The sequence below is a fragment of the Gavia stellata genome, chromosome 2 (assembly GCF_030936135.1).
Source record: "Gavia stellata isolate bGavSte3 chromosome 2, bGavSte3.hap2, whole genome shotgun sequence".
NCBI classification, from domain to species: domain Eukaryota; kingdom Metazoa; phylum Chordata; class Aves; order Gaviiformes; family Gaviidae; genus Gavia; species Gavia stellata.
In genome coordinates, this window is record NC_082595.1 from 110,221,634 (window position 1) to 110,247,639 (window position 26,006).

Consider the following 26,006-nt stretch of genomic DNA (forward strand, 5'->3'; position numbering starts at 1 on the left):
CTATTTGGTTTATTCTCTTAAATGCACGGAGAATTTGAGCAAAGTTAGATTTCTACAGTTTGTTACAAAGGTACTTGCTTGCTTGTACCTGTCCTGCTTTCCAGTTTTTCTCCCCTCTCTTTGACAAGGTAATGTCCCCAAGTAAGAGCAGGAGTTGACACATTAAATTAGGTGATGGTTAAGGGCTTTAAGTTGCCTTTATGCCCTCAGTTCTCTCTGTGGCTTTTGGTACTGTTTAAAACAACTCCAGGACCTGCTTTAATCTTTTGCCTGTTTTTAAAGGTTACTTCTGATCTGTTCCCTGAATGGCCAAAATGCAGTGTTATGTGAGCTGTATTCCTTCCCAGCTCCAGCCTGTACCTTTGGGGTGAGGTGACTGCTTTCTGGTGCTAAGAATAATCTCTAGGTCAGTGCAGAGAGCTGTGGACATCTCAGCTGCCTCTTAAAAGCATTTTAACTTCCACAAAGGTGCCTCAGCAAAGCTGAGATTTGGGCCCGCATGTCAGCGTGTTTAATGAAATGGATGCACGCAAACCCCCCATGATAGTTATTTAATTCTTCTCCTAGATTTCCTATCCCAGCCTTTTTTAAGAGGAATAAAATTAGGACCATTCTCAATTCTGTGAATGCGTTTAAACTTAGAAAAATAAGCCTGCTCTTGGATTTCTCAGTATAGCTTATTGTTCCATCAGTTGGCTTATGGTTAGTACATATAAATCTGGCTTCTGACTGCCTCAAATTTCACAAACAAGCAGTGGTACCTGATTGAAAGGTTGCTGAGCTCAAGGAACGGGCATTGTCTAAACACTAGGCTTTAGACCAGACTGTTAAAAGTATGGAGCTTGAGTACTGTCTTTTTATGTAAATTGTATGCATAGGTATTTTATGTGTGTAGATTCAAATAGATATGTAAACCAGAGCAGAAAAAATGCTGTTAAATGTTCTGATTGTATTTTAGGCAGCCAGCTCCTCTGACCATGGATAACACCTTTGCCATTAGGAACACTGTTTGTGTCAGGGTGTGAAAAGAAGGTCTCACTTTGTTTTCTGTCTGTCACACTATACTCCCCCCGTTTTCTTCACAACAATAAGTTTCTTACGTGAGCTACCGGATCTTCCTTTACAACAGTTACAGCTGTACAAGAAGGATTTATGCCTCCATTCCACTACAAACTCAAAGGGAACCTTAGCTTGATCAAATTAATGGGCAAAACCCCATCTGTGCAGTGAAATTAAGCTGCTTACACTAGTTCTGTTACTAGTTGTATTGGAATTGGGTCACGGCAAGATGTATAGCCTGCTTGCTTCCATACTTTTTGGTTAGCAGAAGTTTCAAGGCAAATTTTCCACCCCAGTGACCAAATAAACTCTACTATTTTTGTAATAGCACCAGCCTTTTTCAAATATGCCTCATTGCTTCAAATATTAGATATGCCCAGGATCTATCCACAGGGCTTCTCTCCACCACATACGTGTTTATTATAGACATACATGTAGCTGATGATTTGTTACTGGTGACAGATAAGGGAAAATGCGGGTGGGTACCAGGAATAAAGTTTTAAACCGCATGCTTTGTCTTTTTTTTCCCCCTGATTGTACAATTAAGATAGATAATACTGGGCCTAAAGATTGCTTCCCAGATTTGAATGATTACGGGTTTTAGGACAGACAAACCTATCGTTTGTTTGCTCCAATATCTTCATCGAATTATGAATGTGAATGAGATGGAAGAAGTTCTTAATGTCCTGCTAGCTTCAGTCTGATCCTCCCCGCTTCCCTCCCATATAACTTCATTCTGTGTTGTACATTCTATGTGGCATCTGTCTTAGAGCCGTCACGCAGCTGCCTTCCCAATGGCGGAGGTATTTTTGGTGAGAGGCATGTTCTCTTTATGTAGTGTCTTGTTTTAAAATTGTAAACACTTTGTACTTGCCTAGGAATGTCAGGTGGCTTCCTGATTAATCACCCAACTACTTAACGTTGTTGCTATTTTAGTGGTGGTTTAATACTTTGCTGGAGGCTTAAGTAGTAAGTTAAAAAAACTTAGTAACTCATGTGTGCTAACACCTGTGAATGAATTCAGTCACAGGCAAGCAAGTAAATAGAAAGTTGTGGTTTCTTGCTGTATTTCATTGCAAACTGTCTTACAGTACAAAAGCCATAGTTACTTAGTCACTGCTGTAAAATCCTTACAGTTTTACCCTTAAATCCTCATTAGGGTCTTGGGGCTCAGGAACAAGGAAATACAGAACATATCAAGGTTCAGGTGAAAAACAACACGCTGGGGTTAGGAGCAACCATCAATTATGAGGTGAGCACTAGACCCAGGTAAGGAAATGGTTCTCGTTTCAGCTAAAGCACAATCTTTGTAATGGGACGTTAGTGAAATCTCTAGTCACATCTGGTGGCAGCATGTACCTATGCGAATGTCTCTGCAGAAACTCTTGACCTGGAGTTTAGTTTGGCTTTGTTGGGTGTTTTAGGAGTAGTACCTGCTTGGAAGGGTTACAGTGAATTCTGGGAGCAGGCTGTTCAGAGAGGTTTTTTTGCTTCCAAGCAAATCACTGAAATACTTGCTTCCTCCCTGTGTCTTCTGCCCAGCTTAGCTTTATACCTTCTGTCCCTCTTCCTGATACAGTCACCTTTCTGACTGGAGTTCAGGTAGATAGGCAGAGCAAAATGGGATCCTAAAGGTGCTTGTCTCATAATCAACATCTTAAATAACTTTGTTGCTGGAAAAAAATCACACTAGTATTTCCTGCCTACTTTTGAAAACATCTTGCGCAGGCAGGGGACACGTAGAGCCAACAGCGGCTCAGTATTGTTTAAGGATTTACAAACACAACCCTCATCACTTCTACACTTTGCAGTGACTGTAGCGAGCTGTTGTTAGCATTGCCACTTGTGGAGCTTCTAAGGGTCCCTCCCACCAACAAGGATTGAGTATATGCAATTAAGTTATTTCTTAGAGTGCGGAGTCTTAGTATCTCTTTTAGCAAAGCTTCTGTTAGTTCTGAAAACTTTTGCCTTGTATTCATGTGGGTGATATTTACAGGACAACTGGATTGCTCATCAGGATGACTTCAACCAGCTTCTGGCTGAACTGAATGATTGCCATGGACAGGGTGAAACAGGTAGGTTCATGCTTTGCTCAATCAGATGCTGGAAGCTTAGCAGAATTTCCATTCTTTGTCTTAAAAGGCTAGCTGAGGCTCAGTCCTCTGGGCTGCTGATAGTCTCCTTGCTGAGGTTGACAACTCCCCTTTCTTCCCTTTCTCCCCCAAAATCAGTGGGAGCCAAAGGACATGTTGCCATCCATGACCATGCTCAAGTTTGTTTGCTTGGATGTGTAGATCTTGGTGGATTGCTTTTGCTTTCAGGCCTCTATTAAAGGCTTTTTGTTGGGGAAAGCAAACATAAGATTTTGAACCTGTTTGGTTTATCCTGGACCACAACATGGGGGACCTTTTGCTGGGATGTACAACAGCAGTGCTTCTTTCTTTGTAAAGCAGCCAGAGCCAGCATTAAGGGTCACAACACAATCACTCACCATTGCCATGTGTTTGCCTTCCTTTTACTAATGAACTGTCACACCTGGCTTCCATGCTCTGATGGTTTCTTAAATACCTACTTTTCCTGTCCTCAGAGAGCTGCTTCTTAGCTTTTGACTCAGAGTTATGCATCTCTGTTTTGAGTGTGGTATAGTGTGATTTTGGTAGCCCTGATGTAGAGCACGCAAGTGGGGAAACTACACAACTTTCCCAAAAGGGCTATTTATAAAGTCTTTTAATTTTTAAAAGCTTTTTATAGTTTGACCTTGGTTTGTAAAAATGAAGTTATGCAAAACTGGTGGGTGTGAGCTTACAAAAAGAACTGTACACATCAAATGGTTTATCATCTCTCCTTTAGTTAGACTCAAATATATACTCTGATCATATATCGAAACAACTCTCTGTGGAGTGTCGTTAAATCAAGGGCTTCTGTTTGGACACAGCAGCCTGTCCACCTGCTGCTAGTGGCAGAATTGCCAGCATAGTGAATTAGCAGCTGTTCATTCATTCATTCTTAATGTTTGAGCACAGAAGATTTTCTAGGACAGGAAGAGTAGAAAGAGGAGGAAAATCAGCTAGCAAGAAGGATCAAACTTGGTTTCTAATCTTAGAAAACTATGATTAAAATTCTTGACCTGATGCATTTTTTTTAATTCCTGTGTAAGTTATCCTTGTGCATTGGAGCCCTAATCATGGTCTGAGGCCACACAGTGCTAGGTGCTGTAGTTAAAGTCCTCAAGAGGTAGAATAGCATATCGTAGGGAAATTCCAAAAGTTCCTTTTTACCTTTATAACTAAATCCTACCCAAGTTCCAACTTGAGCCATGGGAAGATCAGTTAGGTGTAACTGGTGGGAAACCTGCAAGCTGATGAGCAGAGAGCTGAAATGACTTGCCCAAGGACACAATGAGTCAGCACAGAGGCAGGTTCATTGAGCAAGGCTGTCTTGTTCCTAAGTCTGTGCAGTATTCCCTGGGTCATCTGTACTGATGCAAAGTGGCCCCTGAAAGCCGAATTTCTCCCTGTTTTACTCAGTTATTTATCCTTGATCTTTCTAGGAGCTGGGACAAGAGTTTTCAATCACCGAGGAGAAATTTGGGTGCATATTGAAAATTCTCGGTCAGAATCACATTTGGTGATTTGCAGACTGCAAGCATTGCTCTGAAACTTGTTTTTTTGGCAATTGTTTAAGCTGGCAAAACTCATCCAGATAACTCTGCCTGCAGCTGTGCTACAGGATCAAATGTTACATTACTGGCCATCATCCAGTTTCAAATTGCATTAAAAGTCAGCTGAAAAACTTCATTGTTCTTAAATAACTGGTGTAGTTGCCAGAGTTGGATTGCAATTAGAGATCGGGAAGGAAGGGCCCCGTGGTGGTTAGTATGCCAACATTCAGATACCCTTGATCTGCATCGTTTTAGCTTTCTTCTCTTTTTTTCTAGCTGAGCATCTAGTGAGGAGTTTTGATTCCTGGGTCTTTTGCTGGGCTACTAAGCCATGATGCCTGTGTCCCTTTCCTGTTCGTAAAATGGGGCAACAACATGCTGGCCATGTCTGTAAGGTGCTTTGGAATATCCATCTGTGTCAGAATTGCTATAGAAAGGACACGTGGCTTTATTGCTATGACTAAATTGCTTTAAAAAGCACATTAATATTCCTGCAGTGCTTGCTTGCTCAGTTTCTCAGAGGATTTACCAGTCACTAGAAGACGCAGGAATGTGCCTACCTGTCCATTGCAAGTGCCAGCATGTTTCAGTAGTGAAATTCCTCCTTGAAGGCACAAGGCGGTGCTGCTGCCCCTTTCACTGTAAGAATAAAGTGGAGGAGGAAGCCCTTTGCTTCCTGCGTGAAATTCTTTGCTGTGTAATGTTCCCTTTGGTACAACCGGATCGGAGAGCAGACTCGAAGTGCCTCATCTCTGGTCAGGACATTTTAGTTGTGATGGTTTCTTTCCCCATAGACCCTTTTTATTAAGGATTTTCAAGGTGACTGCAAACCCTGTCTAAAACTGGGTTTGTTAGTCCTTCCTCTTCTCATTAGGGCTTAGTGTGTAAATGGAAGAGTAGATCTCAGACTGCTTTCTGGTAGTCAGCTCCCCCACTGCAGGCTGCAGATTTCGTTTTTAGGTCAATGACTCTGTCATCAGGTGTCACTACCTATCAAACAGTGAAGTGCTGTAATTCCAATGTCAGAAAAGCTTGGTCTGCAGAGCTTTCAGGGACGGGATCATATGAAAAAGGTGACTCAACTTGGCCCTCAGGGTATGGGTTGATTTCCCTACCCATCCCAGTTGCCACTGGGAGGCAAAAAAAAAAAAATCTCACCGGAGTAGCCTTTTCTAGAGTTCCAGAGCAGAGAATCCTGTGATGCCTATTTCTTTTCAGAACAGGACTAATAAAGTAATTATTAACCAGACAGCAGGTTACCTCCTTCTGAGAATTTCTTGTAAATTAACAAACTCCGTGGATGCAAAGAGTACATCTGTATCAGTAAAATAACCTGCCACAGCACAGGAACTTGGTATCTCCACTGTTAAATCGTTAGACTAATCCTTCACATAGTTTTGACCCGCACAAGCGAACATTCTCCCAAGCAACTCGTGAGTGAATTCGGGACTTAGCCAACCCCAGAGACCATTCCCAGTGGACAGTTTAGATGCAGCCCCACTTCTGGAAGCTAGGAAAATTAGATAATATGGATGTGTCAGTTTATTCTAGCCAGCCTCAGGGACAGAAAACCTCTGCCACCGTTTAATTTCCTTACACAGATGTATGTCCAGACAGAGGTACTTTGTTTAGTGTTAGAAGTGGAAAGCCTGTCTGTGTGATATTTTTTTTTCCTGTTTTCTTTCTACCCAGCCAGGTTCAGTATTTTGTACTATTTCTTACATCTTTCACAGACTCTGGCACTGGAGATATTTTGTAACAAACAGCACAATAAACCCTGACCTATTATTCTTTTCTTATCATAGAAATGGTGTTAAATTAGACTTTGCCTTTGACCTGGAGTACCTGTATCTGCCTTTGCAAATTACATTAGGTTGGAAATGGGAAGGGAAGGGGATGTGGCAAAAAAAAATCAAGCAGTAACATGTCTCAGACAAAACTTACTATGTTTTCTTCAGTAATATATTGTGACATGTTGTTGAGACTTGGTTTTGAGAGATAAAGTTAAATACGGTGATGCTTGAATTTGGTGGTTTAGAGTGCCTGTGGTAGGGTTGGAACGTGTTTGGGTCTTTTTTTTTTTTTTTTTTTTAGACTCCTCAGTGAATAATCAGAAGAAGACATTCAGTCTTGAAGAAAAATCCAAATCTTCCAGGAAACGTGTCCATTATATGAAGTTTGCAAAAGGTAAGAGGAATTTTGTTGTTTCATAAGCTCTAGCCAAGATTAGAAAAAAGAAAAACCCCAACGTGTCAAGGTGATCTGTTGCCTTATGGGGTCTAAATTTGGCAAGTAAAATCTTGGTTTAGAACTACCCCCTGCAGCAACTTACTTAAAGCTATAATACGCTGCTTATCTTTATTTTGGACAATTTTGAATGGCTTTAGGCTGCTATTGTGAATAAAACAATTTCTGTCTGAAGGAACCATCAGCTGAATAAAGGAGCAGTGAATATTCTGAATGATCTGTGTGTGGGCAGGGGATGGGGGATGCAAAGGTGATAACAGAGTTATTTGGGCATCTGCACGGCACTATCCTCTGCAATCTCCAATAACCCCTGCTCAGAGATCATGTGGATAAGATCAGTGATCAGATTAAACCTGAATGCAGGAAGAGGAAAGCTCTCTTACATTTACCAGGTACTTTATTGGATAAATTAGGACAGTGGTTGGTGGCCAGAAAAACTATATCGAGAGCTTGTGGAGTTTAGTAATTTCTTTCTTTCTTGGAGTGATAACGTTATTTTAGCCATCCTTGGTTTTGACTCTTGACCATTGTTCAACCCCTTGCTCTATTTCTCTGTTGGTTTCACACACCCCTGTGCACATGGTGTGTTTATATATGTGTTTCAATGTATAGGTAGGATCAGTTTCCACTAATGGCTAATTTATTAAACTTAAAGCTCTATGTAATGTTTCCTGGTAACAAATGCCTCGCTAAAACAGAAGTAATTGACGGCTGAATAGAGGCCAAATTCTGATATTGGGGTTTGGGGTTTTTGATTAAATAATTCAGCCTAGAAGTCAAATGTGTTAACATGACCCTGCCACTTTACGACATTAAACAATTAAATTCGTTCAGGGCTTACAAGTACAGAGGCCGTGGCCTGTTTGAGGTAGTAGCGAAGAGGATTTATTTTGCTATCAATTTAACCTTTTACTAAATATAGAGAAAAAAAGAAGAGTCTTTTGAGGATGGAAAATATGGAGCAAGGCTTTCATATTAACAATATCCCTTATTTATTTGGCTGCAGTGTTTCTATAAGGTAGGCCCCTGTTTGATTGTACCCTCTGTAGTCTAAAACAGGGAAGTTGTCCTTTTTCAGGGAAAGAGGAAAAGTTATTTGAGAAAGGCTAATGTTGTTGTGGCCCTTGTTGTTCAAGTCCGATCCTGCTTCCTTTTAGACTAAACAAGAGGAGCTCACACAAAAGCGGGAGAAGGGAGCAGCAACGGTAGAAAATGCAGCTTCCGTTTCTGGTGCTATTTTGTAGCCTCACTGCTGGAGGGGCATAGGCACCACACATAGCAGCTGCACATGGATCTGGGAAATACACACCAATATGTGATTAAGACAGTGATTTGAATTGCTTTTCTAGTAGCTGTTCCACTGTGATGCTGCAAAAGATTTGGACTGTCAGCTAAGTTGGTTTTCTATTAGAGAATGCAAAAAGATGGGGGGATACGTTTGGCGGGGGTGAGAAGGCATGGAAAGAAAGCCTAGGCTTAGAGGAGGAGCAGCAGGAATCTAAGTCCAAGCCTTGGATAAAGCTGCAAACAGCCACCAGTCTCATCCAGCATGCTTGGGAAAGGATATCTAGAGGCTGCGCAGTGGGACACCAGAAAGTTGGGTAACAAGTTCTCCTCTAGGTTGATGGGTCTGCTTACCCTCTGTGGGCAGTTGCGGATCCTGAGAAGAAGAAACAGGTGGAATAGTCAGATTATTTAATTTTTTGTCCATTACAAGTGCTTAGTTTCATTTTGAGGTCAGTGATTTTGGAATCAGTCAAGTGGCATAAGACCCCAACAGACTCCTAATAAGTTGGCCTATCTGGACTAATTTTGTTTCTTTAACTTTTGCTGACTATTTTTTTTAAAGAGTTTTCTGAGGCAAGCTGTGGACAACTCAAAGGCTTCTGCACTGGGGAATTGGCTAAACTTTTGCTGGTATCTCAGAATATCACATCACGCTCTTTTGCTTTTCCCTCCCTGCTCCATGTCGGACATTCAGCTAGCCACACAACAGTCAGATGGGAATAATGGTCCTACTGGAACTCAGATAAATCCTTGCTTTGCCCTTGAAATTGTTTTAAGTTGGAATAATCCAGAGTGTTGCAGAGGTAGAGGTTTTGCTTTTCAGAAGCAATTGCATGAATCAAAGAAAAGCCCCCACTGAGTAAAGATGGATTTATTTTTTTTTTTCACTGTATGGAGAAGCTGTAACTCCCCAATTCTGTCAGAGATGGGAAATTCTCGTGAGAATCCCAAGATGTGCAGCTTCTCCTTGAACTTTTCTTCTGTGTAAGGGGTTGCAACTCTTCTTTCCCTTTAGCATAGTGCAGGCTGCTTCCTTCATCTTGCTATGACAATTGCAGCGTCAGGTGGGGGGAAACAAGCTGTTGTTATATGTTTCCCTGTGGGCATGCACCAGCAGGCTGTGGTTGTCTCCCTACCAGCCTGTCCCTCTACACACACATTTCCTAGCGTATGTGGGAGCCATGGTCAGCCTTCATTTAGTGTCTTTAACGCTCTCCTCCTGATTTTTTTTTTCACCTCCAAAAACAATTTCTCGACCTCCGTGGGTCACAGTTTGTGTTATCAAAATGTGCCTGTCATCATCAGATATGAAGGTTGTGGGTTTTTTTTTCCTCCCCTTACCCCTTTCAGGTAAGGACCTCTCTTCGCGCAGTGAAGATGACCTGTCCTGCATATTTGGGAAGCGACAGAAGAGTACGAAGACACAGGTAAACAAGAGGCTTCACCTTTCTCTTGTTTCCTTACGTCTTTTTCCCTTACAACAAAACCATATTTAAATGTCTTTCTGCTAATGAGATTACCACATGCTCATCAAAAGCAAGGGGTCTTCTGCCTGTGAAATTACTGTTCTTTCTATGTGAAGGCTGCAGGTGAAGGGCTGTGCTCTGAACCATTACGAGTGAATTTAATACATATTTTTATGAATTATTGTGATGTAACTTCTTTGGAGTTAATTACGAATCTTCATTTTTTTTACTTTTACACTTGTTAGGCAATATACATTGCAAAGTAGGTAAGTTTTGCTTGATCTGAAAGTTCCATAAATATCCAAAAGAAAAATTTGACATTCAGCAGCAACTGGCCAGTCTCAGCAAAGTGCCCTTACTTTCACAAGAATTGGGAAGGGCTGAGCAGCTGCAAAGGCTTGCTCATCTTTGAACAAAGGATTCAAAGATGGCTTGAACACTGATAAATATTTAATGAGAAGACTTTTCCCCAACTTTGTGTAATGAGATCAAAGTTTGTACTAGGATTTATTTTATTTTATTTATGTATTCATTAGCATTTTGCACTTGCAGAGAATAGGCCTGCTGTATCAGTATATAAAATAACAGATTTACACTGTGACATGACTAATGCATCCAGAAAAATTCTTTGGAAAAGATAACATCTGGAAAGCACAAATGATTATGTTGCAAGAATTACCCTGTTGGTTCAGAGGTCTCTGAAGTCTCTTGGAGTTAGAGGGAAAGATGGGGCCTGGAATTGAATGGAAACTTCTGAAATACCCTGTATGTGTTTGACACTTTGCTCGTTGTGCAGTACTCTTGAAAATTGTTCTGTGACTTCACTGTAGTCCACTGAACTTTGGGAGGAGAGGAAGAGAGGGAAGAATGTGCTAAGAGATCCTGGGTAGTAGTAAAAGTAATATAAGGTTTTTAGCTGTGTAAATGCTGGGCAGAATGACAAGGGAGCTTGTGAAGAACAAATAGTGATCCACTGGGGATTCTTCACTGGAAAAAACTCTTACTATAAAATAAAGAATACTTCAGTGGGGTGTCTTGGATTGAACAGTTTGAAGGATTTGGTCTTGCCATTATCCCATATAGTGTTATAATTTCAGTGCATGTGCTGTAGGTTTTAAAGTTATTGGTAGGACAGAGAAAAATGTCAAGCCTGTTTTCTGAGTACTGTTCTCTAAACTACAAAAATACAGTTACAGTTAACTAAATTGGGAGGTTAGAAGAAATTTAAACAAATTAAGAACTGTCCTGTCTTGTCCGTCGCTGTGAAAAGCAGCATGAACCTTTGTTGCAAGTCACATGGTTTGGCTTGAAAGGTAAGAGCTTGGGAGGAGGCCATTAGCCACAACAGAAACCATCGTAACTTATTACTGTCTTGAAATAAGCATTTGGGGACTTCAAGTCCATGAGAGCTGTTAGAGGTCTCAAATACTGCAGGTAGGCTTGCACCATTGGAGCCCCCTTGATTAACACTTCTGATTACCTAAATGTGCCGCGGATCTACTTCTTAGCTCCCTTGCTGTCAAATCAATATGAAGCAAGACTGGGATTTAATGCAAATCAACAGTCCTGTGGTTAAGGGAGTAGATTTTGCCCACCCATGAGTTGTCCCAAGTAGTTGGTTTTGTTTTTTCTTCATGTCCTGCATCTTTTGAAACTAAAGATAAGTTTGGAAAGTGCTGTTGCTTCTTCTGGGACTTAATCCTGCAGAGCATTTGTTCTTTTGTTGATAGACGAAGTGCATTTATCGCTGCTTGTGAAGGGTATATAAGTTTGTGCATGCTTTTGCTAGTTCCTTGACCAATGCAGTGGCTGGCTGATGGCTACTGTGCAGATTTCCTTTTTTCCCTCACTGATCACTAAGCTAACGGTTCAGGGTTCACTGAATCATTAGGGTTGGAAAAGACCTGTAAGATCATGAAGTCCAACCATCAACCCAACCCCACCATGCCCACTAAACCATGTCCCACAATGCCTCGTCCACACATTCCTTGAACACCCCCAGTGATGGTGACTCCACCACCTCCCTGGGCAGCCTGTGCCAGTGTCTCACCACTCTCTGTGAAGAAACTTTTCCTAATATCCAGCCTAAAAAACTCACAGACTGTTCCCTGTTAAGCACCCAGATTTCCACGTGCAAATACAAGCAGAAGGTAATGTAATTTCGAGCTGCATTGTGGTCTTCTGGCTACTGTCTGCTGCTAAGCAGCCACCGCGAGAGAAAGCCAGAGGCAGCACAATTGCTTTTTTTTTTTTTTTTACCCCTCTCCTTTTCTTCATGGATCAGAGATCTGTGGAGTTTGCACAGAACAAAAATGCATTGCTCAGGCTCTCCAGCTCTGAGCAATTTCATTTCATTGCACCCATGAACTCACATGATCCCTTTCCATCATGTTCCAGAGCCTGGTCCTTAAGGTGGCACAAATGGAACTGCCCTGTGAGGATTTGCAGTACTGTTCTCTGTGTGTGTTTGCATTCTGTTTTGAAATCCCTAGGCTCTGGGCATTTCCATGATGTGGCGGAGAGTGCACTACAGGAGCAGGAAAGTGCTGTCATTCTCCTGGAAGTGAGTTGTTCATATCTGTTCCTGTGTAGAGATAATGTAGGAAGAGTCCTGGTGTCCATCAGAGCCCTGGGGTATGCCTTCAGACTGTGGTAGGCTGCAATCCCCTTTAACTGCAGCTCCTACAAGTGTTAGTAACAGTTGTATGCTGCTGTCCCTGTCCAAAGTAGATGAGGACAGCTTCCATACTTACATAGGTGCCAGAACAGCTACTGTCAATTACTCTGGTTGCAGGTTCCCAGCTGTAGTTGCAACTGAGATGGTAAATGGAAGTACCTCTTACGTATTAATCCTGTAGCTTGAAGTCCTACCTTTAAGGCTCTTTCTGAGGTATGAGATTCCTCCTCTTGTTTCAGAGCTACAGTTTGAGAAGCATTCAGTACAGATTTGACTTGGACTGAATGACCTATCCTCAGCTCGCAACACAGTTGTCATTCCTCTCTTGATCTTTTGACAAAGATACTCAGCATAATTCTCTTTCCCGTATTTCTAGTTGTTTCAGTCCAGGATCAGAACCATCTTGGGTATAACTTGATGGAAGGATGCAGGAACTGCTTTTCATAGAACCACAGAATTACTGAGATAGGAGGAGACTTCTGGAGGTCTCCAGATCAACTGCCCTGCTCAAAGCAGGGTCAGCTACAGCAAGTTGCTCAGGACCTTGTCCAGCTGAGTTTTGACTATCTCCCTCCCTTAAAGCCTCCAATTTAAGCCTGTGACAAAATTCAGTGGATGGATGAAACAGATAACTTAAGGAGCAGAAGATGGGAACGTTTTGGAATAACAAAATGCTTATATTGTAAATGGACTCAGTTGGGTGATCTTTTGCAGTCTGTAGGCATCAGAGACACTGAAAGTTATGGAAAGGTTTAAGGATGTATGCCATTGATGGCATTATGGCCAGGTTTTTCATCTGAGTGAGTTACAGAGCTTCTTTTACTCCTAAGAGATGTTGTACATGCTGCCTTTGAGCTTTTCTGTGTCTACAAATGACCTAACGTGCGGTAGATCCTGGCAGCGGTATTACATTGATGCTTATCAGTGGTACTGCGCTGTGGTACTATGGCTGGCTGGTTGGTTGGTGTTACACCCAGCTGTTCTTAAAAATTAGGAAAAGTGGGGAGAAAAAAGCAAAACCCAGGAAACTCCCATTTGTGCTTATGGTCGAATGGAAGCCAGTGGAAGGGTTCAAGGCTAAGTGACATGGTCTCTGGACCAGCAAGATAATCCCGGCTCTTGTGAAGTACTTGTCAAAAGTATTCTCTTCTGAACTGCTGCTGTGATAAACGGTGTCTCAACAAATCAGATATGTCAAAGAGACACTGTTCCAATTAGTTGTGTTCAGTCTTTTGTGGGATAGTCATTAGCATATCATTTTATGATCTTGACCTGTGGAGTAGCCTTCGGCAGAAGATGTTTTGTGCTAGCTTAGTCTGAGCTGTCTTAACTGGAGATCTGTTCTCAAACTCACTTTTTAACTCAGTAGCCTAGGACTGATCTGGCTAATGCATCTTTTCACTTATTTCTCACTGACACGACTGCAGTAAGTAGGGATGTTGAAATTTGGATTATCTACCTTATCAAAGGAAGAGGGAGTTGGCTAGAGGATTGTAAAGATTGCAAAAGAGTGGAATTGCAAAGGATATGGAAGGAAATGCTGTTTGCCCCTAAGGGTCGAAAGGAGTTTCTCTAGTATCTTGGTCTTGTTACTTCTAGTTTAAGCTATTGTTTTGATGTTTCTGGGATATGTGTTACTAATCATAGGCACTTGCAATCTTTAATTCTCCTGAATGTTAAACATAGCGGTACTTTTTCTTTTAAATTATTTTTGATAAATCATGTGTCCAACTAAAACCTCCTTAATAAACTACACAGGGACCTTCATTTAAAAAAAAAAATACAAGTCAAAAAAACAGGGGGAAGAAAACAATGGCTGGGCTTCAGAGTGGACCTAAATTGAAAACGTCTGCAGTTTTTCCCAGGGAGAGTAAGTGATCGAAAATATTGAATTGTAATTACGATGCTCTCTGGAGACCTGCAGTGAGGACCTGTTTTGCAGGGTAAGATCTGCCAGACTTTTTTTGCCCCCACTTTCCCTCTGATTTTCTCACTTGCTTAGGAACACTGGGAGCTGGGGAGACAGAAAAACAAATTCCATTAGTTCCTATCTTGTTGAACTTCCTGGAACCCCCACTATTTTTTTTGCTTCTCAGAATTTCCTTCCTCCATCCAGCTGTGTTTCCTGATGAAGCCTTATCACTGGAGAAAATGCTCCTGAGTGAGACTGAGGATTTGGGAATGAGTTACAGACAGTCCCAACTTGGTTGCTGAACAACATGATTCTGGCACTGATTTTGCTTTGGGGGCTGGGGGAGTAATTCTGATTTGCTGGCGCATTTGTAATAACTTTGTTTGAGATGCATAGAAAACGGAATGTTTTGCATCCATCTCACTTCCATGCCTCAGGCCATTTGATGAGTAATCTGCTTCCTCCAAATTTTTGTTAACTTGGATGTAAACCTGAGTAAGTTCCCTTAAACCACCTAATCCAAGTAGCCCGAAAGTCTCGAGTTCGTGGTGATTTCTTTCGTGTTAGTCATTAGAAATGTAACTATCCACCCTGTTGCTTTTTCACTTTTTTTTTTTAAATCAGGAAATTGTCTTCTGACACATTTTGCAGAACTTCCTCAACTGACTTACATTTCCCAGCACTTATCAGAAAAGCATGTTGACTAATCTTAAGGGACATAACTGAAAATCCATTAAAGTCTGGCTCTGCCATGGGCTCACTGAAGCTGTGGGTAAACTGATGTAATTCCCTTCACCTCAACTTTCTCTCTGCCAAATACCACTCATGATATTGATGTTTGTGGGTTTCACAATTGTGACTTTGAGGCAAGTTGCATGTTCCGTCTGGGTTTTTTTACCTGTGACAAAAGTCTCTGTTGTAGAGGTAGCATATAAATTAATTTTCTGTTCCTTTATTCAGCACTGTTGGGGAACAAAAAAACTTCAGAAGAGAAAAATTAGTTAAAAATTAACGTAGGTTTCTCACTGTTCTGCTTTGGAGACTGCAGCTAGCATGAGGTATTTGGGACTGAGAAGCAGAACAGAAAAAGGACATCAAAAACCTGGAGAGAGTCCAAAAGGATTTAGTAAAATGGGCGACAGGGTTAGAGGGCATGTCCTAGAAGGAGAGAGTGGAGGAACTAGATCCGTTCATCTCAGAAAAGAGGCAGAAAAGATGACCTCTCTGCCTATAAATATCTGGGTGTCGGGGAGAGGGAGGAACCGAGGAAGGGAAGGGATAGTAATCAGGGTAGGCAAAAGCCAAGAATGGTACTGAGGGTGAGAACTTCAATTAGAAAAAGGAAGACACAAGCTTACTCTTCGGCAGGCTTCCTCGCAGTGATGTCAGCGGGGCAGTGGAAGAGTCTCCTGAGGGAAATCCCAGCTCCTTAGTAAATGACGCCAAGAAAAAAAATGAATTTAACACTTTTAGACCCGTTGGAATGGGCAAAGATGAATTGGTTTAAGTAAAACATCTCCCAACAAGTCACTCTGTGAGCGGCTCCAGTACTAAAACTTGGTTTCCTGTGGTTGTGTTGTGCTTGGATTCTGTGCAACTAAAGATGAGCTCGTGCTGAAATCCCTGTCCATGTGCATGCTGATCTGTTGGCCTTCTCTGTCCAGCTGCCTGTTGTCTTGAAATATTTTAGAGTCTTAATATCTTTGAAATCTCTAACCTTCTGGTAGGTTGGATTAAAAAGTTGCTGGAGAGAAAGGAGTGCATGGTGTACGCAAATGTCTGGGCGGAATGGTTGTGGAAACTTTGCTTCCTTAAGATATCAGAGTAAAAATGTAATTGCTGTCAGTGTGTTCTGAAGGAAGACCGTAGGAAAACACTGACATAGCATCTTTAACATACTTCCTTCTTTTTCTATTATACATTTATTGTCAGAGAGAATAATTGCATTTTTAGAGTATCTTGTGCCTAGGTATTCCAATTATTCCCAGGCTACAGGGTTTGTCAGATTTCAGGTTAAAATGCAGAACAGCACAGTGCTTGTTCCTATATATGACTTGACCATTTCAGCACAGAAGTATGTAACGTGTTGTGTGTCATTGGGAAGAGTGAATATAACGCTTTACCAAGAATCAAGGGAAATTAAAACATAGGTAACAAAAGGTGGGATTTAACCCCACCCAACTTTATTAATAGAAAATCTAGGCATCTTGTCCGGATTCCCTTCATAGTGATGAAGCACAGGTGCCCAAACAGATACGTTCATTGTCTCCAAAGATGGTAAAGATGTATGAAGCCGGACCCTTCCTGGAGATATGTGCCTCTTTCCTCACTGATCATAGGGAACATCTAACAGTGAGGTGCATCCTAGCCAAGAAGTTACATTCTGAAGATATTCTGTTTCAGTGCAAAAGCTGACTGTGAACTTGTAAGCATGTGATTGCTGCTCAACCCTCTTGACCTATTCAGCTCTTGTGAAAGCTGCATTTTTTCTTTTTTTTTTTTTTTAAGATGTTGGTTAGTGGGACGTGGCTGGTGACCTAGTGACAGAGTCTGCAAGACAATATAATGGTGCTTTTACGCATTTGGAATTTTTTCTCAGGAACCTGCTTCTGATTATAGAAAGATTTCCGTCAGCCTCTAGTTCACTGCTACTTTGGCCAGCATTGCTTACTCACTACAGATTTTCACATGTATGATCTAGGAAATGGTAACGCTCAGCTTACAGCGGCTTAGTTCTCCTTGACTTTGATGGGAGTTCACTGTGTTCTGCAGCATCAGTGTTAGACAATGTCATTAGGTTTGTGTGCTCACCTGTTTTTTCTTTCTGACTCTTTGAATTAAATATATTAAAATTACCATTAGCAAAGGCTTTTTACTACTTCTGTAATACTGCAGTTACTTCTTTGGCCTCTCCAGTTTTTCTCTGCTGCATACCATGGACTCTAACAGCCATAGGGATTATTTCCTAAAAAAAAAAGAAGAAAAAAAACCTCCTCAAAACCAGATTCTGGCAGCAGTTAGCAGTACCAGGCCTTTGCCCATGCTTGAGGGGCAGCCAGTACAGGTTGGTGACGCAAACTCACAAGGAGGACAGCATGACAGTGCAGCTGAAGGGCTACATGCATCTTCAGTGTACACGAGTGGTACAGGTAGAGCAAATCTTCTGGCAGCACGGACTAGCATAAAGTGGACCTAAAACCCTGTTGCTCTGAGCTGGTAACTTGTCACACCATATATAGCAAGTCAGACAAACAACAAATTAGGCTCAAGGTGTTAATTTGGGTCATATTTTTAATACTTCTCCATGCAGAAAAGATTTTTCCAGGAGCACTGGTAAAAATTACTTTACCCAGCATGGTGTCCTAGTAGTGCTTTTGATAAAAGGAGGAAGAGCAAAGTACTGATGTTTTGTTGCCTATTCTGTAAGCACCTTTTTAATCAACTGAGGATAAATTATTGCTGTTGAGGTATCAACGGAAGGGAGAGGAGGAGACATCTCCCGATCTGGAAGAAATGGTGCTTTTTCTTCTCTTTTCATTGGAGAAGAGTCTTGCCTCTAGCGTTAGTTCCTTGGGGGGATTGTTAGGAACAGAAACAAAACTGGGGGGAGCTCTTTTGATTTATCTTCTCTCCTTCCCTTTTGGTCACTTTGATAGGTTTAAAGAGCCAAGTTGGCTTTAATGTGTTACCATTAGAGACCATGCATTAGCTGGAATAAACCATCATGCCTCACAGTGAAAAATACCCCTTGATTAGCTAATTAATCAGTCAAAGGGGAATGACATGGCCCTCGGCTTGAGGGACTCTGCTGCACAGGTAAACAGGTCATTGATAAATGGCTTACCCACAAATTCATACATCAAGAAAACTTAGTCATTTTTTAACTACACTTTGTGTGAAAGCAGCACTGCATTTTTGGAGGTGTATTTTTGCTGCCCTTGCATTTTGCATTGTGGGAGTTTTTAGGTTGTGAACGTTTTCAAGAGGAAAAGCCCAAACAGAACTTCGTTACGATTGTAGTTCTTCTGTTTTCTGAATTGTGAAACAAACCCCTCAGGTTTAAAGAAGTTGGGGGGGGGAAATCATTGTCATGGCTTTGTATTGAGATCGAGTGGGTCTATAATCAGAATGGCTGACAGCCTTTTGTCATTTAAGTATACTCAGACTGTTCAGTGGGTCGTATCCAGTCCTCAGGCGCTGCGTGAACAAAGCTGACATCCATAAATGGGTCTAATGAAGTAATTGGGGAAAATACATGAAGTAAGATGCAGGTCTGTGTTGGTAAAAGACTTCATCTTATCCGATTCAATTAGTACTGGCTTTTGGCATCTATATGCTGAATTTTGTCATCTGTATACTTTATAACACCTTGTCCTGAAAAGATGGTTCCTCAGTGGGATTCTTCACTGAGAGTTTTTAAAAAAAAAGGGGGGGGGGGAAATCCAGCTCTAAATGAAATTGCATAAAACTGTCATCCAGAACCACGCTTATACATGGGGTGTGTAAATAGGGTTAAAGCAGCGTAACCATGTAAGGAAACATAAAACAATCATGTTTGGCGTAGCTGCTTAAGTGGGTGCACAAAACAAATCCTAATTGTGCTTTTTTTATTCTTTTCTTCTTTAACTGTGTGTATACTGTAAGAAAGTAACATGCCAGTACCTAAGAATATGGGCTTGGGTACTACAGAATAAAGTTAACCTTGTATTTGTCATGTGTAATCCCTTCCTCTCAAACAGCCCTTGTCGTGGGCCAGCGCTTTTATAGGACAGCTTTGTTTTGGTTTTTCTTTTAAAAATATTTGTGTGATCAAAGAGCTTTCTTTAAAAAAAAAAAAAATAATAAAATTCCAGTGCAGTAGTTCAAAACAAGGAAAAGTACGTTTTTTTTGATCCTATCATAACAGGATTTGTATATGGAAGTGTGAACTAAGCAGGTGGCTTCCTGTTGATTTTAAAGCCAGGTGGGCAAGTTCTTGACAACGAGTTGATCTCGCAGGCTGCTACCTGCCCTTCTTTCCCTGGTGTCCTGGTGCAAGAGTATGCTGCGTGCTCTTTCCTTCTGCTGGTGTAGCGCAGGGCCAAGGTGATGGCCCTTTGCACAAAGGAGCTTATTCCTCCGTGTGTGAGGAATAGGGGTAGTGTGAGAAGGCATTTGGGGTTGGTATCTTACGGGAATAATACTGCTATGGGAGTGAGAGGAAAATAGCAGCATGTGTTCTCTCTCAGAAATCAGGGAATAGAATACATTTTATTACCCTCTAAGGAGGCTGCCGGATCCACTCAAATAGCCTGCAGGAGGATTGGATGTTCATAGCACCGTTTTATTTTTGCTGACTTTTAGTTATTAAAGGGTGTCTAACCTTTCTCCAAGGGTGTCTTCTGATTTTGGCTCATCAAACTGATTATGAAACTGCTAGTTGGTTCAGATGCATTAAGCAAACCAGAAGTTGGAGCAAAATAAATGATTCAGCCTGAGAAAGTGCTTAAAATCAAAGAAACAAGCTTTTCCACTTCCAATCCAGTATTTCGACTTCTATACTGAATTGGTCTTTCTTCAGCTGTGCGTATTTTGCTATTTTTCTTCTTCAATCAGGAGAAATATCTAGTGCTGGAGTGTGACTTAATGGTAAACTTCCCCATCAGGGTAACCTTGAGAGTGGATGAGGTACTCCCTCCTCTCTCTGACCTCACTTCAGCTGCCTGACATGTTTGAAAAGTTTGGCAATTTGAAGTTAATTTGGGTTCATTTGAGTTTTCTCAAAGTAGTAAGACAAGGTCAAGAAATCCATTGTCTGTGTTTTTCCCTACATCTACAGCCTCATTCTGCAAACTACCATCAAACCCAGTGTGTTTCCTTTGAATAATTGTGCTGTTGCCGTACATATATATATATATAGGCAAATGTGACCTGCTGACTAAAGTCACTAAATTGACTATCTGCTAATAACTGCATATATCCCTTCGTTAAGAAAAGAGGACGATTATGATGGAGAAAATGATCATGCGGTGGGATAGTAGGTACCTTCCATGCTCTGTTTCCTTTAGTATCATCTCTAAAATGATATGTCAGTTGCCATTATCTTGATGATGATGGCTTGCTGTTCTTCATCACAGAATGCTTTTGGGGAAGGACCTCAGATTTGGTGTTAAGAATGAATACTGTCCAATTTTGATTGCTAAGCCAGATTGTCTGTTGTTGAGAAGAGAGAGCAAGGTCTAACAGCTGAAGTAAGCAAAGTAAGAAGAGAGCATGGAGGGGAGCTCAGGCAAACCTGAGTTTTGCCAAGTTGGAAAGCGTTTGGGTGCTGTATTGTACAGATTCTGAAATTTCCATGCACATTAACAGTGTCTGAACTCTTCCCTGCACTGGATTAAGGGATGTGACGTCTGTCTGTTTTGCGTAGTTTGTTCTTTCTCTCCTTGGGGGAAACTGGTTGTGCATTCAAGTGTTTTGATTTGGCAGACTCTCAGTAATATGAACCCAGTGGGTATTAGTGAAGACAAGTTGAAGTGTGCTCTGGCTTTGGAGCAGAAGATGATGCTGTCTATAATAATTAATTTCTGTGGAAGTTTGTTGTAGTCTGTGATGGACCTCCAGAAGGTTCTGCGTAGATGCTTTTTAACTGCTGGTAGAAAATACTCATGTCCCTCAGGATCCAGAATCACCAGGGCTGTTTTGGTGACCAGCTCGCACTTACCTCGGCTGAAGTTAAGCACTAATACTTTGTTGGATGGCCCTTACACTGAATTTTAAGCTCCCATGAAAAGGACCAGACCAGGGATGATTTGTGGATAGCAGAGGGGACAGTGGGTGAGAAGTGTGGCTATCCACAGGGTTGAAGAGTTCTCATAATTTAATTCTTGCTTATTATTTCTGTTTTCCTGGGGTTTATTTTAAATCTGCTGTGTTCTCACCATGAGCTGATTTCTTCCAAGTGCTGGGACATGTTGTTGACAGCAGCAGAATCGAACCCAGCTCAGGCTATGATCCTATGTCACCTGTGTGTTACAGGTTGTTTTTTAACAAATGAAGAGAAGATCAAAAATATTGTCTGCCCTAAAATCCTGTTTTCCAGAATATTGAAGAATTTAAATGTCAGTCAGTACTTCAATACTTGAAAGAAAATTATTTATTCTCAATACTTTTCTACAAAGAAATTTCTGTAAGCTTGGGAGTAAAAGAAAGTTACTGTAGTAGAGCGAGTTAGTCAAAGGCTAATGCTAATTAGGAAATGCTTTCTAGTTCACAGAAAATATGATCAATTTTCTTTGGAAAATTTCTAAAAAAAATTATTTTTGTTTAAAATAGTCAACTTCTATGTTTTGCAATTAATATTTGCAGTTAGAGAAATAGGCATTACTACAAATGTCTTGTTGCAGTCAAGTGCAAGCTTGCAGGTGCTTTTTTATTATTATTCATTAGACCACTATAGCTCATAATGGAGTAAAAGTCTTAGATGAGGAAAAAAATCATCCAATTTTAGTTATTTATTAGTTCAGGTAACCCTTTGTGTACATATATTTGTTTGATGTCTTATGAACATGGTTCATATATTTCTAGGAGAAAAAGGGGAACAGTGTGAGTAATTAAGCAGGAGTTTTTATTTGATCCTCCCCATCTCTCATCTATTCCTTTAACTCTTTAACTGTATTCAAAAAGCACCTTAGTCTGTATCAAACACTGCAAGGTACCTGGAGCACTTCCTAGATTTAGCTGTTACTCAGTAAAATAACTGTAAAGTCCTCTGGATAGCAGTAGATGTGGAATTCCTCTGCAACTACTAAGGTATTAAGACACTAAGAAATTTGGTATGAAAAGTGTCATAGAAAGCGGCAAAGAGAACTTCTTGAATTCTGTTTTGATACACAGCCTATTGGAGGCTACTAACTCTATATGCCACTGCTGTCACGTTCAAGCAAAAGCTATTTCCTCCAACAATTCTCAAATTATCTTAGAGTTTCAAATCTTTATTTACTTGCCTAGCTCAGCTTGTCCCAGTATTAGGTCCTTAGTCGGTAAACAACACATTTAGCCCAGTGGGTTATTAAGTTTTCTAAATATCCTCCTTTTCTATGTTCTCAATCTGTCCAATAATGGCATCAGTTCAAAACTCAAATTTTTCCACGAAGACCACCATAATAGTCTGCTTGTATAAATCTTTTGGTGCTACTCAGCTTGAATCTGGGGCAGTGATATAATGAAACGCATGACTGTCGGGTTATCCAGTTCTCAAGTTTGCTGCTACCTAAAAACGTTTCTCCTCCCGAATTGAATGGATGTTCTGTGGGGAGTGATTCAGTGATGGCCAAAGTGACCTAATTTCAGCCTCTTAATATCTGTGACTGTGCTAATGCTGAAAGCTTAGGCATTCATTTATATTTCATCTTAAAAGCAGTGAGAATGCTGGGCCAAACTTTGAGGTGATGAGAGAAAATTGTGTAATCTTGCACGTCAGCAAGCGACTGTAAGAGGAAGTTTTTTGTTGTAACTTGCACACTAAGAAGTTAGAAGGCAAAATGTCCCTATTTAAACTGATGCCTTGTTAAGCCTTCTATTAATCGCTACTTTTAAACTCCTCTCTCCCAGCCCCTTGGCATTTATATGCCAAGATGGATTTCAGCATGTGATTTATCTACAGAGGACATCACCCCGCAGCGGACCCCAGGAATGTGGCTCAGGTGAAGCACAGCCAGCCTGCAGTCAGGGCTCTTCGGTTTGCTGTCACCACTGTCCTACTCGCATGCTGTGCAGCCTTGGGTCAAGTTACTTCTCTGCATCCCAATTTCACAATCGCTGAATCTGGGGATGATTCAGTTACCCCATGTAGGTGGTATTAGCCTGATTTGTGTTAAGCGTGTAGGTCTTCATGAAGTGCATTGAAATATTTAGATGATAAGTGAGAATGTTTAAGTGTAAAGTATATCATACATGTTCAGTTTCTCCTGACGGTTATTTCTGGAGAACTGGAAGAGCTGTTTGAAGTGTACTGTATGTGCTTACCTGTTTACCTTTTGAACTTTACAGCCTTAGTGCCTATAAAAGCTATATTGTGGTTTTAGGACATTGTAACTTAATTAAACTTTCAGGGATTCCTGAAGCGTGACTGTCTCCGGCTTTTCTGAAATCCATGCAAAAGCAAGGCTGTTTACATAAAATCCGGATGGGAGGGGGGAGTGTGCTCCAGAGCATCACGTTACTTGCACGACTGAGGGCGAGGGTATGTAACCCTGCAGATTTGTGAATCTTGGAAAGCTGAGGTCAAGCAAGAAGTGAAGAAGTGTCTACCTGCAGGAGTGTTTGTATAAATGGTTGCTTCTGGTCAAGTGAAGTTAGCAGCCTTTGTTTTGACAGCTAGTACTTAATGTATCATTTGGGCTGCTGATTCTCTGACATCCATTCATTACAGCAGACCTCCTCTGACCAGTGCTTACCAACCAGAGCACTGCGGGGTTGGGTTTTTTCTTTTTTTCTTTTTAATAAGCCCAGTGTTTCTCAGTTACCAAATGGCAAAGGAATGCTGTGTGTAGCAACTGCAGTGGATCGCATCCAAAGGCACAAAATATGGCCTGTTCCTTTTTCCTCCATTGTCATAGGGAAATGGGTGTCTCCAAGAGACGCCCATCGCTAGAGCCCTTGCTCTTCAGCAACAAAAGTCTGTGTGTTCTGATTTTAACACTTGCTACTAGAAAACAGAGGTTTGTCACTCCTGGCAACTGACTTTACAAAAACACTGATAACAATAAAGGGCTTCATGCCCAGTCCTGGCTTATGCTTGCTTTCTGGGAATCTTCCAGTGTAGTGGTGATGCTGCCCCTCTGCTTTAACCCACAGAGCTGTCCCTGGATGGCAGAACTCACAACATGGTTTGTAGAGCCTGTCTGCTCCCACTTGCCTTCGGTACCTCAAAGACTGGCACCTCCACAGGCTTGATAATATCTAAAGCCTTGCAGGCCTATTGCGGATCTTGTTCAAATCACAGAATTAAAGTTCATTTAGTCTTGAAGCTTCTTTCTTTCCTGTAAGTATTAGTGGAACAAAATGCTCTTCACCTGAGCACAGAAGAGCTTGGGTAAATTTACGGGGATGTAAGGTGTTTCTGTCCCCAGGAACCTGCCCTGCTGCAGTCACCTGAAGAAAAACAGCATACGTGTGCCTCAGCCACTAGTATGCGGTGTGGCTGCTTGGCTTAACGTATCGGCAAGGTGGCTTTGCACTGGATTGCCTGATTTACAGGCAGATGTTTTTCAGTGCTGGTTTTGCTATGTAGGGATGACGGTAACCTTCATGAAAGAGATGTACAGAGCTGGGTTTGCTGACGTCTTCAGCTGCTGCAGCAAGATTTGCCAGCGTTCACCTGTCAAAGCCCTTGGACACTAGCACTGAACCCAGACCATTGTGGGGCAGCCGAAAAATACAGGTGATAGTTCTTGAAAGAAAGAGCATGGGCACACGGCCAGGATGGCTGAAGGGATGGGAACTGGTAGCACTCTCAGAGGAAGCTTGTGAGGTTGGTAACTAGGAAAAATTATCTCAAGTTGATGTCAGGCAACAGAATATTAGAATTTTGCTGTGACATCTGTGAAGTCCTTTTGGTACTTATTTTTCCAAGAAGCTTTTCTTTTATGGTTAAAAGTTTTGAACTGAAAGCTGCAAGACTCTTTTGTCCTAATGAGTAAGCAATTTTTCTGGAACCTGTATTGTCAGGCTGGTAGGAGAATTTTCTCTCTCCCTGAGTCTGAAGTCCTTGAAAGAAAACATGAGATTGTTCTCAAGGAAGAGTCATGGGGTTTTATACCACTTGAGGGCCCTGACACACAATCATCTTCAGGGTGTCATGCAAGAGGTACCCACTTAGCTTTCTTGTTTTGTCCTTCAGGATATCTTGTTGCTGTGGAGATTTGCTGATAATGATGGAGTCAAGATAATATTCTCCAATTGTTTCAGAGTTAAGCTAGATGCCTAAAGTAGAGGGAGATTAATCCTAGCTGAGAGGTTAAATATAGTGATGTAACATGTAAGAAGCAGGGGAAGAGAAAAGCACTGGTGAAGGGCCATTTACCCCACTTAAGGTATGACCTGTGCATTTGAGGGTCACCTTTTTCCCTTGAATATGATGATTTTGGTCTCCAGATTTAAAGCTTCCACTACATATAAATATTTGGAATGGTTTGACCTTTGGGTACAAAGCTCTTGATTTATATACATATATTGCAAATATATAAAAGCTTTGTATTATTTTCCTTTCCATATGGATGCTTAGGTAAGGCATTACATTTGTCACAGTTTCTTACAGATTTGATACTACTAAACCGGTTCAGTACGCAGAATGTGCATAGGACCTCAAGGAACTTTGGAAGACACCACATGTATACAAATTATTCTGTAAATTAATACCATTTCCTAACTTTGCCGTAAACAAATGATCCTTGTCTCCCTCTTTCTGAATCGCTTTCCTTAATCAACTTCTGCAAATAAAAATACCTTTATGTAGGAGATCCAAGCAGAAAGCCTTCTTAAGGCAGAAGCTTTTTATGTCCAGTAATTTATAGGCACCTTTTCCCCAGTGTGCATCTCTGAATCAGTAGCCAGTTCTTATTTAGGAGGGTATATTATTCACTTTTCTCTAACATTTGGGAAAGCGGGACATGCTACTCATTTGAAAATCATACCAGCTCCTTTATCACTGCCAGTCAC

General features: G+C 41.2%; 1 protein-coding gene across 1 annotated transcript in view; it reads left to right on the forward strand.

The window, feature by feature from the left end:
* PINX1 (PIN2 (TERF1) interacting telomerase inhibitor 1) overlaps nucleotides 1–26,006 on the forward strand; it is a 63,104-nt gene that overhangs the window by 5,307 nt on the left and 31,791 nt on the right. Inside the window, exons 3-6 of the mRNA XM_059834673.1 lie at nucleotides 2,219–2,311; nucleotides 3,056–3,134; nucleotides 6,815–6,907; nucleotides 9,605–9,681. Coding sequence (XP_059690656.1) covers nucleotides 2,219–2,311; nucleotides 3,056–3,134; nucleotides 6,815–6,907; nucleotides 9,605–9,681 — 342 coding nt within the window. The remainder of the gene's footprint in view (nucleotides 1–2,218; nucleotides 2,312–3,055; nucleotides 3,135–6,814; nucleotides 6,908–9,604; nucleotides 9,682–26,006) is intronic.